The 19010-nt window shown below is 49.1% G+C and overlaps 1 protein-coding gene across 8 annotated transcripts in view; it reads right to left on the bottom strand.

Annotated features, from left to right (window-relative positions):
- Positions 1 to 19010, bottom strand: part of LOC119978816 (troponin T, cardiac muscle-like) — a 74088-nt gene that overhangs the window by 33530 nt on the left and 21548 nt on the right. For all 8 annotated transcript variants that reach the window (XM_038820696.1, XM_038820695.1, XM_038820697.1 and 5 more), the window contains 2 exons: positions 2616 to 2657; positions 1917 to 1946 (listed from right to left, as the gene is read on the bottom strand). In XM_038820696.1, coding sequence (XP_038676624.1) covers positions 1917 to 1946; positions 2616 to 2657 — 72 coding nt within the window. The remainder of the gene's footprint in view (positions 1 to 1916; positions 1947 to 2615; positions 2658 to 19010) is intronic.

Here is a 19010-nt window from a genome sequence, read left to right as displayed (position 1 = left end):
TGCAGGTTCGATTCCCAGTTGGGTCACTGTCTGTGCGGAGTCTGTATATTCTCCCCGTGTCTCCATGGGTTTCCTCCGGGTGCTCCGGTTTCCTCCCACAGTCCAAAGATGTGCGGGTTAGGTGGATTGGCCATGCTAAATTGCCCTTAGTGTCCAAAAAGGTAAAATGGGGGTTACTGGATTACGGTGATAGGGTAGATTTCATGGGCTTGAGCAGGATGTTCTTTGTAAGGGCCGGAGCAGACTCGATGGGCCTCCTTCTGCACTGCAAATTCTATGATCTATGATTCCTTAACATTTATAGTCTGAACTGCTGCATTATTTCCTATTTCTACAATGACTTTATGCCAGTTAATCATTCCAAAAAAGTACATTTTTATGTTTATTCAACGAATAAAAGAATTTGAATTCCTCCAGCCTTCTTTCTCTTTGTACTTTCTTTTTTTTTATAAATTTAGATTACCCAATTATTTTTTCCAATTAAGGGGCAATTTAGCGTGGCCAATCCACCTACTCTGCACATTTTTGGGTTGTGGGGGCGAAACCCACACAGACACGGGGAGAATGTGCAAACTCCACACAGTGTCCCAGAGCCGGGATCGAACCTGGGACCTCAGCGCCGCGAGGCGGTTGTGCTAACCACTAGGCCACCGTGCTGCCCTGTCTTTGTACTTTCTTAAACTATGATTACAAAAGGCATTTCTTCCAATTTACCATTACACAGTGAAATAAGCCAACAGTAGAACTGGGTTCTTTACATTCTGACAATTGAATTTAATCATTACTCAAAGTGAAGTGTGAGTGCGCGAGGGAGCTGTTCCATTTATAGGTGCAAAAAGTTGAAAGTTACAACTCACTCAGTCAAACATCTCTCACCTTAAATAATGAATTGCTAGCTTGAAGTAATAGTAGTCATTGAGTTTAACTTTGATCTTTTGACACTTATAATTTCTATTATGTTTTATGTACATGTATTTGGAAGGCTAAGATTCATCTTTCAACTTGTTACATTTATGATTGAAAAGACCTTGGGCTAAACAGAACAAATAAAGGTGCAGCTCAAGCAGGTTTTGTAGTCATGCTGTATGAATTTAATTGCAACAATGTATGATTTTAAATCTTTGATCTGCAATGGTAAGTGGCAGAAGCATCAGTTGTCTTTCTGTAGCAGTTGCATCGCTCATGCCCCGGAGTGTTTTACAGATTGCTGGACAGAAGTGTTGCTGAGATTCTAACACTTGAGAAAACATTTTGTTCTCTGCAGCTGTGTTCATGGCATTACTTTGGAAGTGTTAAATCTTGCAACTTTTGAGAGTTGGCGTGAGATCCAGGGAGCAGCTTTGTATGCGCTTTATGTAATACTCTTCAAATTCCACAGGGGGCAATACATCTCCCGCTTCCATCAGCACCCACCACCCCGCCCATCGCTGGGAAATGTTTTGTCACCTCAGTACAAATGGCACCACAAAGTATGAAAATGAGCTGTGTACCCAGATTTGCAGTATATTTTCACCCAGCTGTAGCTTTATTAACTTAATATTCTGAGCAGGGTGGCCTTTGGCAAACGTTTCCTGTTAAGTGCAAGCTTATTCATTTACAATATGAATGGGGTATCATCTGGCTATCTCTGGATTTAGGATCTTAGCAGTAAATGCAAAACGGGAAAGGAATTCTGCAGCAGAAAACATAGATGAGTTCTGCAAAGCAACACCTTAACATGAAGTATTTGCTATTATTATTCTGTTTGGAAGTCAAATTTGCTGTAATTCGCATTATTCTTGGAGGAAGGAGCAAAGAAGGTAGGAGACTACAGTAGCCATATATCTTTTGCATCATTATTAAGCAACGGAATATGCAATTTGTCAAACACAAAAACACATAATAAAAGCAGTACCCAGTTTGGGTCTCCACCTTACCTTCCCCATCTTCTATTTCCCCTTCATCAGCTGAAATAAATGTTCAAGCAAAAGGGGTTAATTAAAATATATGTTGGTGCTTATCATTTGATAAGATGTTTTAAGACAGAAATATTCAATTTTCCTTCTCTGCTACAGTGTAAATGTTAGTCAACAGATTGGAACTGGAATATTTTGCAACTTAGTAAAAGTGAGATGATGTGATGCACAGGATAATTCACATTCATGGGTTATCATTTTTTCTTTTAGCAAAAAGACGTTACCAGAGGGAAGGGCACTATTTTCAATGTAATGCACTCCTCCCATTTTAGGCCTCCCACGTCAAATTTCTTAATGTTACTGGGACTGCTAGGTAAAGTCAATTTAAACTGCATCCTCAGGACTTCCATCCCACCCCTTGGGGATCTGATTTCCACAGTTGATGTGGCAAAAATAGCATTCGAGTGACATTAGCAAAGGTTCCATCAGCCACCCTCTCAACTGAAACAACACAGATTGCATTCCTTTTGTTCTTGGAATTGCAAGACAAAGTTGTCAATCATAATTCAATGCCAGTCAAGTGTTTGTAGTTAAATGCGTCTTTCGGCATCAATGCTATAACTGGATCACTGTCTTACGCACAGGCTTTGCTTGATAGAAAAGAACAGATACAAATAAAGCAACAATAAAAAGGGTAAATTTGAAAATAAAATGATTTACCTTGCTCCTCTTCTACCTCTTCTTCTTCTATCTCTTCATCTTCTACAGCATTGAGCATTAAAACAACGCAATTGCAATGGTTAGTGCTTTACACGTAATGGTGCAAGAGCATGTCATAAAGCTTAGAGTTATAGTAGACATTTTAGAGGGGGTGTGTTTATTATTACATAATTAATATCTGTGTCCAATTTCTTGCTAGTTATAAAACTGTGTGACTACAAGAGGGGGTTTGCCAAAGTAGGGCTGAAAGGGTTAGGAGTCTCATGATTGGTTACTTTTTTTTCGGAAATGTTTTTTATTGAGTTTTCATATTTTATATCCAACAAATTACAAATTATTAGGAAAAAAACACGCAAAAATTAACATGTATATTTACAGGTAAGTATCTTCATAATAAAAACTGTGGCCACCCCCTTTAACCGGCATACATATTTTACATTCCCCAATATGGCCGAGGCACATGTTTGTAGGCATTTATCTACAATTTGGTTTTGGGCCTTAGCTTGCCATCAGACTGTCGCTTGCGGCTTTGTCCTTCCTTTTGTTTTGGAATAATTTGTATTCAAGTTTTCAACAACATATTTTATCACAACAGAGAAAAACAGTAACCCCTCCCCTCCAATACAAAAACAATAAATTAACAAGAAAAAGAAATAAGCATAAGACCATGAGAACAAACCCCCATAATGAACCCGTAGACCTCCCCCCCCCCTCCCCCCCCCCAGCTACATTCCCCCGATTCCCGTCCATTTTTCCCTGATTCTTGGCCACCCGACTATTCTTCCTCGTGTTCGTTGGCCACAAACGGATCCAAGAACAATTGCATGAATGGCTCCCACGTTCCGTGGAAGCCGTCGTCTGACCCTCGGATGGCGAATTTGATTTTCTCCATTTGGAGAGATTCCGAGAGGTCGGACAGCCAGTCTACAGCTCTGGGTGGTGCTGCTGACCGCCAGCCAAACAGGATTCTATGGCGGACGATCAGGGAGGCAAAGGTAAGGGCGTCCGCCCTCCTCCCCAGGAATAGATCTGGCTGGTCTGAAACACCGGAGACCGCCACTATCGGGCATGGCTCCACCCTCACCCCCACCACTTTGGACATAACCTCGAAGAAGGCTGTCCAGTACTCCATAAGTCTGGGGCAAGACCAGAACATGTGGGCGTGGTTGGCCGGGCCTCTTTGGCACCGTTCACATCTGTCCTTCATCTCCGGAAGAACCTACTCATACGGTTTCTTGTTAAGTGGGCTCTGTGTACCACTTTTAGTTGCATCAGGCTGAGCCTTGCGCACGTGGAGGTGGAGTTGACCCTATGCAGTGCTTCGCTCCAGAGTCCCCACCCTATCTCAATCTCCAGGTCATCCTCCCATTTCTTTCTTGTTGCGTCCAGTACGGTGTCGTCCCTTTCTACCAGTCGGTCATACATGTCGCAACAGTTCCCTTTCTCTAGGATACTTGCGTCCAGTAGGTCTTCCAGTAGTGTCTGTCGTGGTGGTTGTGGGTACGTCCTTGTCTCCTTTCGTAAGAAGTTTTTGAGCTGCAGATACCGTAGCTCGTTCCCCCTGGCTAGCCGAAATTTCTCTGTCAGTTCATCCAGTGTTGCGATCCTGCTGTCCGTGTATAGGTCCCTGACTGTCAGTGTCCCTCCGTCCTGCCTCCACCTTTTGAGGGTGGCGTCAGTCAGTGCTGGTGTGAACCTATGGTTGTTGCAGATGGGAGCCTTGTCCAACATTTTGGTCAGGCCAAATTGCTGCCGCAGTTGGTCCCAGGATTGGAGGGTGGCTGTCACCACTGGGCTGCTGGAGTGTTTTTTGGGTTGGGATGGGAGTGCTGCCGTGGCGAGGGCCCGGAGGGAGGTCCCCATGCAGGAGGCCTCCTCCGCACGCACCCACTCGGCCTCTGGCTCCTGGATCCATCCCCTTACTCGCTCGGTGTTGGAACCAACAATTCTACGGACACGTGCTTGTAGGATTAGAATAGCGGTTTTAATATACTTACAACAGAGCCAGCCTGTTAGCCGTTGAACTTTCGGTGAACTGGCCGGCTGACCCTGTGGCACTGATCTTTATACAGCAGCTCCCGGGGGAGGAGTCCTGGGCGGAGCCAAGGGAGGAGCCCTGTACACTGTACTCGAGCATTCCCAGAGTTACTTCCCCTGGAGGTCAGGTAGTGCAACTGCACTTACAATCTAGACACATGTATATGTAGAAGTGGATTTCATTTGGAACTTCGCTGATAGGGTTAATATAACAGTTCTGAAAAGCTCTGTGAAAGAGATGTCAACAGGTCAAGGGATGAAATAAAGGGAGCGTGTTCTGACCGGCATCTGTGAAAGCAGAGATGTCAGAAGGTCATGGGATGGAAAAAGGGGAGTGTGGCTTTAGTACTATTTAATGTTCTGACCCGCATCTGTGAAAGCAGAGAGGTCAAAAAGTCAAAGAATGGAATGAATGGAAAGCGTTACTTTATTGCGGAGATAGCGCAATTAAGCTCGTTTGACCAGTTGAAACAAATAAACATTGGCCATGGGATACAAAAACCTTTGTAACAATATTAATAGTGACTTGTGCTAATGATTATGTCAAAAATAACCTCCCGACCTCGAAGAATAATTCCATATATGTACATGTTCTGGATCCTTGCCAAATCATAGGTGTATCTAGGAATTTAAGGGGACCACCCCTAAGCTGTAAAATGTATAAAAATACAGTCCTTATTCTGGGATTTTGGCACTTCTCGAAGGTAGTTACCCGACTGCTTAGAGATTTGTCCCGGCCGTGAATAAACGAATATTCGTTACTGACGTGTTTGAGTGTTTTACTTCTGGACTGACGATCAGATACGTGAAAGCGCAATTCACATTTGGTGGCCCGTACGGGGATCTCCAGAGGGGTCTGCGCAACTAACCGGCGTAATCGACTGAGCTCGTTCAAAGTAGAGGACGAATTTGGCCCCCAACGTGAGTAAAAATTTCTTTTCCACCTTGGTATTCGCCTACTACCAGTTTGATCGTTGCTCAGCCTTGCCGTTGGTTTGTCGAGAAGCCTCTGCGAGATCCAGGTCAGTCCAGCGAACCCGTTTTAAAGAGGGTAAGTGGGTGAACCCTGCGGTTATCGTCTCTAGGGGCAGCCTGAGACCGCCGCCGTGATTCCAGGCAGTGTTCGCTGGAGTTACGGGCGGGGTTGTCAGGACTGCTAGGGGCAGCCTGGGACTGCCGCCGTGATTCCAGGCAGCGTTCGCTGGAGTTACGGGCTGGGTTGCCAGGACTGCTAGGGGCAGCCTGAGACTGCCGCCGTGATTCCAGGCAGCGTTCTCTGGAGTTACGGGCGGGGTTGTCAGGACTGCTAGGGGCAGCCTGGGACTGCCGCCGTGATTCCAGGCAGTGTTCGCTGGAGATACGGGCGGGGTTGCCAGGACTGCTAGGGGCAGCCTGAGACTGCCGCCGTGATTCCAGGCAGCGTTCGCTGGAGTTACGGGCGGGGTTGTCAGGACTGCTAGGGGCAGCCTGAGACTGCCGCCGTGATTCCAGGCAGCGTTCGCTGGAGTTACGGGCGGGGTTCTCAGGACTGCTAGGGGACGATTCCGGGCTGTGGGCTCCGGACGGGACTGCCGCCGTGATTCCAGGCAGCGTTCTCTGGAATTTACGGGCGGGGTTCTCGGAGCCTATCCCCCGGTATACCCCATACCTTCACCGAAGAATTTTACCTACTTACCCCTTAATAGCATTGGTGTCCTGGGTCCTGTGTTATTAAGGAAGTGAAGTAAGCTAATAACCACTTAAAATCTGGTCTTCTTGAGTTGTATTAGCTGTTTAAACTCGGCTGCTTTCCTTGTCTTTCTCCAGCCGGCTGCGTCTCTCTCTCTCTCTCTCTCTCTCTCTCCTGTTGCTGTTGCAGAGTGCTGCTGCTTCTGCTCCCTGGGTTTATATTCTCTTTCGAAGAGTTATTAAGTTTTAACGACTGTATTGTATATGGGCTTGTTTCACTTTGATAGTTTAAAAGTATCTTTGATGTAAACATCTTACTACAACTAATTATTCATTTCAGGCATATCGTCTCCTCTCAGATTTGATTTTAAAAAATGCTTTTGTTTCAATAGTTAACTTTTATTTCTGTGATTTCAAATCGTTTAATTTTCCAATTGTCCCCAGTTCATAACTTTGCCTTTGATTTTGACTTAAATGATGTTTCTCGTAGCCAGGTCATCTCCAATTTTCTTTTAATTAACTTGATGTTCGTAGAATTTTACCCCTTAAATTGACACTAAATTCGACTGAGCATCTTCCATTCTTTCCAGCTGTTTACTAAGAGAGTTTATTTCAATTAAGGTGTGAAACTTTGCTTTTAGCTGTATGCTAAAATTTAACTTGGTTGTGACTTGAAAGACTTGCCTGTTTTAAACATTCGTCACTTAATGCAATTGAAACTCTCATCCATGCTTTTTCAGATGCTTTCTGAGATAGTTACATTCCATGAAGGTGTGAGCCATTGTTTTAGCTTACCACATGAAGCCTGTGTGTCTGCTGAAACCTGCTTGTGAGCAAGAATCTGCATTTTATAACCCTGCTCTTTGCAGCTGCTATTAACCTTTTGTGGGATCTTTACCTGTACCCTCTCAAACCAGATATTGCCAGACTTTCATGTTTCAAATGACACATTTTTCTGTATTATCAAGAACCCACCGCAAAGAAATTAATTGCCTTGTGGAGGGAATACTGTCAGTCAGTGAAAGATGCATCTAAACTGGCTAGCTGGCAGGAAAATGCCTCAAAATTGGGTATTGGCCTCACCAAAGGGGGAATTGTTAAAACAGTAGAGGTCTTACAAAGGGAATGTAAAGAATATAAGAAACATAAGAATGCTACTCCTACCCCGGCGCCGGTCAGAAATGCGAAGCAAGGTTGGGAGGAGGGGGACGATGGGGATGAGGAACCTCTGTTCAATTGCGGGGGACGTCAGAAGCCCCCACAGCCTCCACAGCCCCCACAGCCCCCACAGCCCCCACAGCCCCCACAGCCTCCACGGCCACCTCCGCCACCGCCCCTGGGATGTGATCAGTATTATGAGTAACTCAGTATGTTCAGAACTACATTGGTCTCGGAATAAACAGATAAAGAATTTGTGCTGGGCAGCGGTCAGCTGCGGCAGACTTCGCAACTGCTGCGTTGAAATTGACACTGCATGGCTCCGCAGGGTCCTAGTGCCCGCTGATCACAAACAGTCACTAGCAGAACCGCCTCAAGGAGGCACTCCTCCAGGCCCCTGCCCTTGGTCGACCCTTATATGATCGCCCTTTTCAGCTCTATTGCACAGTCCTTGCCGACTGCGCCACAGCTGTCCTGACCCAACGCCACGGCGACCGCTGTCGCCCGGTTGCATACTACTCCTCTAAACTCGATCCGGTAGCCCTTGGCTATCCTATCTGTACCCAAATTCTTGCAGCTATCTACAACAGCCTGCAATCGGCTGCTAATATTACCCTCCAACAAGATATCACTGTCTATAGTTCCCATTCTGTTACGGCCTTTTTGGGACAGCTACAGACTCAGCATCTCACGATGGCTCGTCAGAACAAATATGAGATTGCTCTCCTTAATAACCCGAAGATCCAGTTTGCCCACTGCACCACTATCAACCCTGCTGACTTTTTGACGCATCCTCCCACAGACATGCGCGACCCAACTCATGACTGTCTGCAACTGTTGCAAGAAGTCTCCTCGGTTCGAGACGACCTCTCCGATATATCCCTCCCAAGTGCAGATTGTTACTTTTTCACCGATGGAAGTTCTTCCGTCGGCGAAAGGGGGGATAGACAATCTGGCTATGCAATCATCGATCAAGACGGTGATGGAAAAACAGAGGATTTCTAACCTCCGCTGGTACACCCATCTCACACCAGCAGTTAGTAACCCAGTTATTGCAGGCCCTTATGCTCCCAGACAAGATAGCGGTGATAAAATGCGCAGCGCATACAAAAGGCACGGGACTGGTGGAAACGGGCAACAGGAGAGCGGACGAGAAGGCAAAAGAAATTTCTAAATCTGGCAAACTAATGGTGCCTAGAATGATGTGGCAGACTAAAACCCCCCCGGAAAAGTCTCCCTCTGAAAAACCTATGCCAACCATTGCTGACATAATCCAAATGCAGGAGGACGCTCCTGCAACTGCTGTATATATGTGGAAAAACTTAGGATGTATATATGATATCGAAAATAAGCTGTGGGTCACCCCGGTAGGACAAACATGTATGACCGATGCATTAGCAGCCTGGGTGACCGAATGTGTACACTTTGCAACTCACTGTGGAGCTCGTGCCACAGGGGACATATTGTTAAAAAAGCTGGTGGCACCCACGACTGCAAGAAATGGCCCAACAAATTAGCAGTCGGTGCCTAATCTGTCAACAGCACAACCCCGGTAAGGCCGTCCCCTGTGATCCTGGCACAACCCCCTTACCTGAGGGTCCATTTGAGACCCTACAAATGGATTACATTGAGTTGGAAAGATGTCAATGCTATAAATATATGTTAGTCATTGTGGACACTTTTAGCAAATGGATCGAGGCCTACCCGACTACGGATAACAAGGCCTCGACAGTAGTTAAGGTGTTAATGCGAGAAATTGTTCCGCGATTTGGAATTCCAGCCCGGCTGAGCTCTGACAATGGTCCCTACTTCATAGGTCAAATCAATAAGGAATTCTGTGCTCTGCTAGGAATAAAGCAACAGTTTCATTGTGCCTACAGACCACAAGCCGCTGGAGTGGTGGAAAGGGCTAATCAGACTCTAAAGACTAAACTCGCTAAACTACAAGCAGACACTGGGGCCACTTGGCTCAAACTCCTGCCTTTAGCACTCTTCCAGCTACGTGCCACCCCCGCAGGAAAAACTCGCCTAAGCCCAGCGGAAATACTATATGGCAGACCCTTTCGAACGCCTTGGGACAGCAGTGTTCCACGGAATGTTCAATTCCATTACATGACTACCGAGATGGCTAATTATATATTAACACTAACTAGAATTTTGAAAGGATTACACTCCCGAGTTCGTGCCACCCAGGAAGAAGTCCCCTCCATTACTCATGACGTCTCCATCAACCCTGGGGATTATGTCCTAATTCGAAATTGGACACGTAAAGGTTTGGAACCTCGATGGGAGGGTCCCCTACAGGTTCTACTCACTACCCCCACTGCAGTAAAAGTGGAGGGCCGGAACGCATGGGTACATATGCACCATTGTAAGTTAATTAAGTATCCATGATGTTCTAAACTTTTCCTTTAAGTCCTAGGAACACGAGTACCAGGATGAGGCCCCTCTTCGCCATCACAATACTCGCCACCCTGCTCTCTCTCGCTGCATCCGAAAGAAGGAGATGCCTGTACGGAAGCCGACACCCACCCATGTGCCGGGAAGGAACCCCACGATGTGGAACAACGACAGATCTCCGATGGATCACCACCGCTATCAGAAACTGCCCGACCACCGTTCCTCCCGACGACCAGAAGCGCCGATTCCTGATTACGTACATGGTTCTAATGTACGATCGCCACACATGCAGGTGGAACCACCGGTGCATTGATAAGGACAGGGTACAAATTTTACCATCAAGGACTACTCACCCCTACTCGCCTTCCAGAAGGAAGCGGGCAACGCACCATGTAACGGCAAATTCATTTCTGTTTATGTCCTATGTCTATGCTAAGAAAGTGGGTGTCTCCTCTTGCTGGGTATGTACACAGGTCCCGACCCATGCCCATGGAGGCGTTCCCTTGATATCTGTTCCTTTCTCGATCGAACAGACGGCTGAATGGGTTATATTCCAGACACTTCAGAGAATATCACGCGTCTGGTAACCCATATCAGAGATGGAGTACAGCGCTTGCGACTCGCCGGTCAGGCTGACTGGTGGAGCTGGATGTGGTCCAATTCTTGGGCCACTTACCTGTTCCATGGGCTCATTATCTTCGTTACCATCTGTTTGTTGCTCTGTATCATAGCTACTGGTGTGAAATGCCTATGCAACCGTTTGGGTGCCACTGCATTACCACAGATGCTTCAGAGATCCGCCCTAGACGAAAAAGAAAAACTGGTTCCACCTACCCCTGACCTATATGAGGAAGTGGCATCCTGCCGGAGCCTAGTAGAGGAGGAGTACCTCCGCCTCGCTCTCATTTCCATCTAAAGTATCCTGAGTGTTATGTGATCATGGAATGATCAAAGGGGGGAAGGTAGAAGTGGATTTCATTTGGAACTTCGCTGATAGGGTTAATATAACAGTTCTGAAAAGCTCTGTGAAAGAGATGTCAACAGGTCAAGGGATGAAATAAAGGGAGCGTGTTCTGACCGGCATCTGTGAAAGCAGAGATGTCAGAAGGTTATGGGATGGAAAGAGGGGAGTGTGGCTTTGGTACTATTTAATGTTCTGACCCGCATCTGTGAAAGCAGAGAGGTCAAAAAGTCAAAGAATGGAATGAATGGAAAGCGTTACTTTATTGCGGAGATAGCGCAATTAAGCTCGTTTGACCAGTTGAAACAAATAAACATTGGCCATGGGATACAAAAACCTTTGTAACAATATTAATAGTGACTTGTGCTAATGATTATGTCAAAAATAACCTCCCGACCTCGAAGAATAATTCCATATATGTACATGTTCTGGATCCTTGCCAAATCATAGGTGTATCTAGGAATTTAAGGGGACCACCCCTAAGCTGTAAAATGTATAAAAATACAGTCCTTATTCTGGGATTTTGGCACTTCTCGAAGGTAGTTACCCGACTGCTTAGAGATTTGTCCCGGCCGTGAATAAACGAATATTCGTTACTGACGTGTTCGAGTGTTTTACTTCTGGACTGACGATCAGATACGTGAAAGCGCAATTCACATATATACAGATTATGAAATGAAATGAAAATCGCTTATTGTCACGAGTAGGCTTCAATGAAGTTGCTGTGAAAAGCCCCTAGTCGCCACATTCCGGTGCCTGTCCGGGGAGGCTGGTACGGGAATCGAACCGTGCTGCTGGCCTGCTTGGTCTGCTTTAAAAGCCAGCGATTTAGCTGAGTGAGCTAAACCAGTATAATCCGGTGTGAATCACATTCACCACACTCGGCTGTTGCCGCCCAGTGGTAGAATTGTAGATTTGGGAGGACTAGACACCCCCTGGATTTTTTTTTTTGTAGGATCTTCTTTGGGATCCTAGCATTTTTACCACCCCCCCCCCCCCCCCCCCCCCCCCCCCCCCCCATACGAACGCCATGATTAGTTCGTCCAGCGCTTTGAAAAAGGCCTTGGGGATGTAGATCGGAATGGATCTAAACAGGAAGAGGAACCTGGTCAGTACGTTCATTTTGATCGTCTGGACTCTCCCCGCGAGGGAGAGTAGGAGTGTGTTCCATCTTTGCAGGTCCTTTTTTACTTCCTCCGTCAGACTGGTGAGGTTCCATTTGTGGATCCCTTTCCAGTCATGGGCTATTTGGATCCCCAGGTAGCGGAATTTGTGTCGGGCTTGTTTGAACAGCAGCCCCTTTAGTGCTGCCCCCCCCCCCCCGCGGGTGTACTGGGAAGATCTCGCTTTTGCTCATGTTGTGTTTGTAGCCCAAGAAGGCTCCAAACTCTTTCAGGAGCGCAATGATTCCGTCCATGCTGCTCTGTGGGTCCGAGATGTCGAGGAGCAGGTCATCTGCATAGAATGAGACTCTGTGCTCTCTGCCTCCCCTTCGGATCCCCCTCCAATTTTTTGCTGCCCTGAGCACGATTGCTAGCGGTTCGATTGCTAGTGCGAACAGCAGCGGGGACAGTGGGCATCCTTGTCTGGTGCCCCTGTGCAGCTGGAAGTATTGGGAGTTGGTATTGTTGGTCCGTACGCTCGCCATGGGAGCGTTGTATAGGAGCTTTACCCAAGCGGTGAACCCTGTTCCAAGCCCGAACTGCTCCAGTACCTCTATGAGGTATTTCCATTCGACTCTGTCGAAGGCCTTTTCTGCGTCCGGGGAGACGATCACCTCTTGTGTTCTCTCCCCGGAGGGGGTCATTATCACGTTCAGCAGGCGCCTGATGTTCGAGGTAAGCTGTCTACCTTTGACGAAGCCCGTCTGGTCCTCTGTGACCACCTCAGGTACACAGTCTTCTAGCCTTTTGGCTAGAATTTTGGCCAGTATTTTGGCGTCAGCGTTCAGCAGAGAGATGGGTCTGTATGACCCACATTCTGTTGGGTCTTTGTCTTTCTTAGGTATCAGCGAGATTGAGGCCTGTGCTAGCATGGTTGGCAGTGTGCCCCTAGCTAGCGAGTCTGTGAACATCTCCCGCAGGTGCGGGGCCAGCGCTGTCGCAAATTTTTTGTGGAAGTCCGTCGGGAATCCGTCTAGTCCCGGTGCCTTCCCCGTCTGCATTGAGATAATGCTGTCCATGATCTCTCCCAGTGCTAGTGGTGCTTCCAGGTCCCGTTTACTGCCCTCTCCCACGACTGGTATGTCCAGTCCATCAAGGAACCGGTTCATCCTAGCCTTCCCCGTTGGGGGAACTGAGGTGTATAGCTCTTGGTAGAAGGCCTTGAAGGTTTTGTTAATCCACTCTGGTTCTGTTTCCAACGTGCCTCTGGTATCCCTTATTTGTGCAATTTCTCTGGTGGCTGCCTGTTTCTCAGCTGGTGTGCCAACAGGCGGCTGGCTTTGTCTCCGTGTTCGTATAGGGTCCCACGTGCCTGGCAGAGTTGGTGCACTGCTTTCCTGGTGGAGAGCAGGTCAAAGTTCCTTTGTAGTTCTTTCCTCTCCGCCAGGAGCTCTACGGTCGGGGCCTCGGAGTATTTACGGTCTACCTCCAGTATGGAGTCGACCAGCTTCTGCCTAGCCACCCTTTCCTCCCTATCTCTTTGCACTTTGAAGGCAATGATTTCCCCTCTTAATACGGCCTTAAGCGCTTCCCAGAACGTGGAGGGTGAGACCTCCCTGTTTTGGTTGTTCTCCATGTACTCTGCTATGGCCCGCGCTATCCTTTCGCTGAAGGCCTTGTCAGATAGTAAGGCACTGTCCAACCTCCATGTGGGGCGCTGGGCCCTTCCCGTCTCTAGCCGCACATCCATGTAGTGTGGGGCGTGGTCTGATATCACAATTGCGGATTATTCCATTTTGTCTATCCTTGGAAGCACCGTTTTCCCCACCACAAAGAAGTCAATTCTGGTGTACACGTGTACTGGGGAGAAGAAGGAGAATTATTTCTCCCCCGGGTGGGCGAACCTCCAGGGGTCCACTGCTCCCATCTGCTCCATAAAGTGACTGAGTTCCCTTGCCATGCTTGAGGTTTTCCCCGTTTTGGGCTTTGATCTGCCCATCTTTGGATCCTGTACACAGTTGAAGTCCCCCCCCATGATTAGTCGATGCGTCGCTATGTCCGGGATTTCTGCCATGGTCTTTTTGATGAAACTCGTGTCGTCCCAGTTGGGCGCGTACACGTTGACTAGAACTACCGGTGCCCCATCCAGGGCCCCGCTGACCATGACATACCGCCCCCCCTGGGTCTGTAACCGTCTTTGTCGCCCTAAACATTGTCCTCTTGCCGATCAGGATCGCCACCCCCCTGGCCCTTGTCCCATAGCAGGAATGGTAGGTTTGTCCCACCCAGCCCTTTCTTACCCGCAGTCAGCCCTGCTCTCTCAGGTGCATCTCTTGGAGGAAGACTATGTCGGCCCTCATACTTCTGAGGTGGGTGAGGACTCTGGGTCTCTTCACTGGGCCGTTAAGTCCCCTTATGTTCCAGGTGATTATCCTGGTGGGGGGCTTCTGCCCCCTCGTTCCTGTGGGATTAACCATACTTATCTGGTGGACGCGCCCCTGCCCTCCGGGGTTTCTCTTTGTTAGGGGGCCGTCCAGGATGGCCTCTATCACTGCTCTCCCCATGCAGTCGGGTCTCTGCGCTCCGGGGTTTCCCCTTGTCCCGGGGGCACCCGCCATGGCCGTCCACTGTGTGTCCGCCACGCGGGTAGTCCCCTGCACTCTGGGGGCCCCCTTCGCCCACAGATCGTACTGGGTGGGTGCTTGCAGCGGTTCCTTGTTTTGAGCCCTTGGTTGTGGCACTTTGTAGCCCTGTTCCTTTACTGGCCTCTTTTGTCCCTTCGTCCCTGCATTTCCCCTCCCCGGTCTCTCGCTCCCTGTGTGCCCCCCCCTCCGGTCTCTCCCTTTTCCTTCCTCCCCCGTATACCCCTCCTTTGCCTCTCTATCCCCTATTCCTGTCCCCGTTTTCTCTCCCGACTTTGACGGGTGTTCCCCCCCTCCCCAGCCTGGCGCCTTCCCCCCTGTTGGGGGTGCGCTGCGGCCCTGCTTTGTTGCGTGCCCCCGGCGCTAGCTTTCCTGCTAGTGCGGTGGCTCCCCTCTCGGGGGTTATTGTCTCGCTTCTCCCCTGCCTGGCCTCTACAGTTTTCTGCCCGCTCTTCCCCCATCCTATCCTGCACCCCTCTCGCCTGCTCTCCCTTCTCCAATACTCTCGTTCCCTCGTGCTGGGGCCTGGCCTCCCACCTGGAGCGGTCCCTTGGGCAGTGGTTTGTTCTTTGTTCTGGGTGTTGCTGCCGGGGGGGGGCTGGCATTGTCTCGCTCCTCCCCACCCCCCCGTCGGCGTGTCGTTGCCCTTTGCCAGGGGGCCCTCGTCCCTACTCCCCCTTGTTGTTTTCAAGCCCGTGCTCCTCAACGAACCTATTCGCCTCAGCCGGGGCTGAAAAGAAATATTCCCTGTTTTGGTATGTGACCCAGAGTTTCGCTGGGTACAGCTTACCAAAATGCACTTTGCTCCTGTGGAGAGCTGCTTTCACTCTGTTGAACTCAGCCCATCTCCTACTTATATCTGCCCTAAGACCCTCATAGATTCGGATGGCGTGCCCTTCCCATTTGCAAGCTCTATTTTCCTTGGCCCAGTGCAGGATTGTCTCCCTATCCCGGTACCGGTGCAGTTTAGCTATGACTGCTCTCGGTTGTTCCCCTGCCTTGGGCTTCGGGCGCAGCGACCGATGTGCTCTGTCCATTTCCTGTGGGTTGGGGAAAGTTTTCCTCCCCACTAAGTTGCCCAGCATCTCAGCCATGTATGCTGTGGGGTTTCTACCCTCGATCCCCTCTGGCAGGCCCACTATCCTTACATTTTGCCTTCTCGAGCGGTTTTCCTGGTCATCTACCCTGCCCTTCAGGCTCCCCGTGTTGCGCCCAGTCTCGCCACTTCCCTCTCCAGGGCCGTGACCCGGTCGCTCATGTCGGTCGCTGCTTTCTCCAGCTCCTTAATGGTCGCCTCCTGGGCTTCCAGTTTCTCCCCTTGGGCATCCAATTTCTCCTCCAGTCTGGTAAGAGCCTGCTGCACCCCTGACATGGCCCTGGCCACTGCTGCCTGCACTGCGGCCTCTATGTCTGCTTTCGCCTCTGCCTTGGTTACCTGCAGCTGCTCCCTCAGCACCTTGGTAAAGGCTGCCTTCCAATTCCAGCACCCCTCTGGCCCCAGGGGAGAGGGCACCTGTCTGTCCAGCTCTTTTTGATGCGGCGATTCATCCGTTCCGCCGCTTTGTGCGCTGATTCGCTCGCCTGAGCTGACTTGCCCCTTGTCCCGTCTGCTTCTGGTGTCCCCTCTCCCTCTGCCTTGGCTCCCTTCTGGCATTTTTTTCTCCCCCTTCCCTTTCATCTTTTCTTCTCCCCTTGTTTTTCTTTCCCCCCTTTTCCGCACCCTATTTTTATTTTATTTATTTATTTTTTGTCTCTTCTCGTTTTTCTTCTCTCTTCCCTTCTTTCCTTTACCACTTTATTTAATTAATTAATTAATTTTATTCCCCCCCCCCCCCCCCCCCCCCCCCCCTTTTATGCAACTCCTCTCAGGTGGGCTTACTTTGGATGGGAGAGAGTGTAAAAAGAGAGAAAATAATATATATATCCCCCCCCCGCCTCTCTTTAACAGTTTTATTTTGGGTTTTGTTTTTATAAAAGTCCTTTTGTTCTTCTTCCTTTCCCCTCACTCACCCAGGATAGAGAGAGAGAGGCTTTTGTCCAGAGTCTCTTTGTCCTTGCCTCGTGGTGGTCACTGCCGGTTTGGGGGGGGGAGGGGGGGAGGGGGGGGGAGGTGGACCTGCCGCCGCCGCTGCTGCCGCCGAAACGCTCCTGCCGCCGCCTCCACCGACAGGTTTGTTGGGAGGGGTGGTCCTCCCCTTCCTTGCTCTTGCCGCTGCGGAGAGAAAGGCCCCGACTTCGTTACCCTGCGGGAGCCCCTCTCCGTGCGACCGCTCCGCTCGCCGACCGGAAGTCGAATCTCATGATTGGTTACTCAAAAGGTGAGAAACATTTGCAACTGGAATAATGAAAATATCCAGGCTTTTTCAGATGACAGAATTCTCCCATCTGGCGCTAAGTCCCGTGACGGGGCGGCAGAGGCCGGCAGGAAACCACACCATATTTCCCGGCCCTGACCTCATTAATCATACATCAAGAGGTTTAGTGTTTTGCTTCTTGACAGAGTGGGCTTGATGTCACAAGATGTGGCTGTACCTGCCATCATATATGGGCGTCATATTTAAAAGGTGCTCAATGTCACTGAACCGCAGTTAAAGAAAGAAGACGGACATCCTGATGAAGAAGCTGGATCTTCGAGAACACACTAAGGGTTGAAGGTGGACCTTTTGAGAAAGAAGATGGATCTTCAGGAACACTCTGGGGCTGGAAGATGGACCTCCTCAATGACACTGAATCTGGAAGATCCACCTGCAGATGCTCCCCCACCCACTGCTGTAGTCTCCGGAGTCCACAGTTGCTGGCAGCCTCTAACGCAAACTACAGTCGCAGCCACAGGAATTTTCAGCTGAGTCCAACTTCTGCGAGCCACGTTGCTCCAGACATATTCTGGACCAGCATGCTTTCCTGCTGGCGTCACAGAGAATCGGGATTGGAGGTATGATTCTGGTTGGGCCTTCATCTGTGTCCCATTAACACAATGCAAATCAGTTTTAAGCCGTGACCCAGAGGGTTTCCCGATCCGCCATGGTGGGCATCAGTGAAAGATCCTATGGGAAATACATGCCTGTATAGAACCGATTTTTTGGCTCCCGCCAATTTCTCCCCCCGAACCTCTGATCCCGATCTTGCCATTCAACCCACCAGTGAGGGCATGATAGAATTCCTCTCAGAATCTGTCCTATAGAGTGCGATCCTCCGGCCAGATGTGCAGTTTCCCAAGGTACCTGAAGCTTGGGATTCAATTCCTTCACCTCGATGACTTTGGGTGAGCACCGTTTAGTACTGGTCCTCACAAACGGGGACCAGATGGAACGGCACCCATGGGATTCCAAGGGGATCAGAGGCCCCCCGCTGGTGCCAACCTCGCACTGCCCAGGTGGCACTGCCAGCTGGCAGGGGCAATGCCAGGTTGGCACTGCCAGGTGATCAGGACGCGAGTGCCTGGCATGGGTGTTGAGGGGTGCATGGGGAGGGACAGGGGAACCCTCCCATATTGCATTCGGGCTTGGGGGGAGCTTGCGGACTCTTTTCGGAGCTCGGAGATCGGAACGTCATTTAAAAACAGCGCCCCAATCTCTCGCTACAATAGGGAGTACCGGCGAGCAGAGCTATGTGCGGTCTTGGCCGTCCCTTCCCCATTCAGCCCCTTATTCAAAGCAAGTCTCGTTGAATAGTCATGTGTTTCTCTGCACTGCGAGTGCCAGGAAACACGCGACGGCTAAACACGCTAGGGAATTTTGTTCCCTTTTGGGAAGATCGCACCCATGGAGTTACAAACAGAACAGCTGCTACACATTGAGTGGGGTTCACTGCAGACAAGGCTGTGTTAAACTCGAGTAAAGGATCAAACATATTTGAAATGCACAGTTGATCAAATAGCAAGGATTTAGATAGGTTTAAATGGCAGAAATTTAGAATAAATACTCAATAGTTTCAAAAACAGCAGTAAGGAAAATTTAAAAATCAACTTATTTAATGTTTTTACTCTTTTTTTTCCATCTGGCACCCAGCAACACCTAAGACCAGCTGACATCGGTAACAGTACTTGAAGGAGGAGCCTGGGTGCCAGGGATGGGGAAGGGGGACTGAGGTTGTTGACTGGCAGGAGCTCGAGGAACTGGACTTTAACACTCTTGATGACTCAAAGAGAAACGTTCCTGATGCATTCAGTGCCTTCAAGGAGCAGTCTTAAAATAACCAATTAAAAAAGTTGTGTAAATATTGGGCAATCAGCTCAGGTCGACTATAATAATTATAATCTTTATTCTTATCACAGGTAAGCTTACACCCACGTTACTGTGAAAATCCCCTAATGGCCACAATACGGCACCTGTTCGAGGACACAGAGGGAGAATTCAGAATGTCCAATTCACCTAACAGCACATCCTTCGGACGTGTGGGAGGAAACTGGAGCACCCGGAGGAAACCC

This window comes from Scyliorhinus canicula, chromosome 15 (assembly GCF_902713615.1).
Source record: "Scyliorhinus canicula chromosome 15, sScyCan1.1, whole genome shotgun sequence".
Taxonomy (NCBI): domain Eukaryota; kingdom Metazoa; phylum Chordata; class Chondrichthyes; order Carcharhiniformes; family Scyliorhinidae; genus Scyliorhinus; species Scyliorhinus canicula.
Note: the sequence above shows the minus strand (reverse complement) of the source record. Positions and strands in the feature narration are given on the sequence as shown.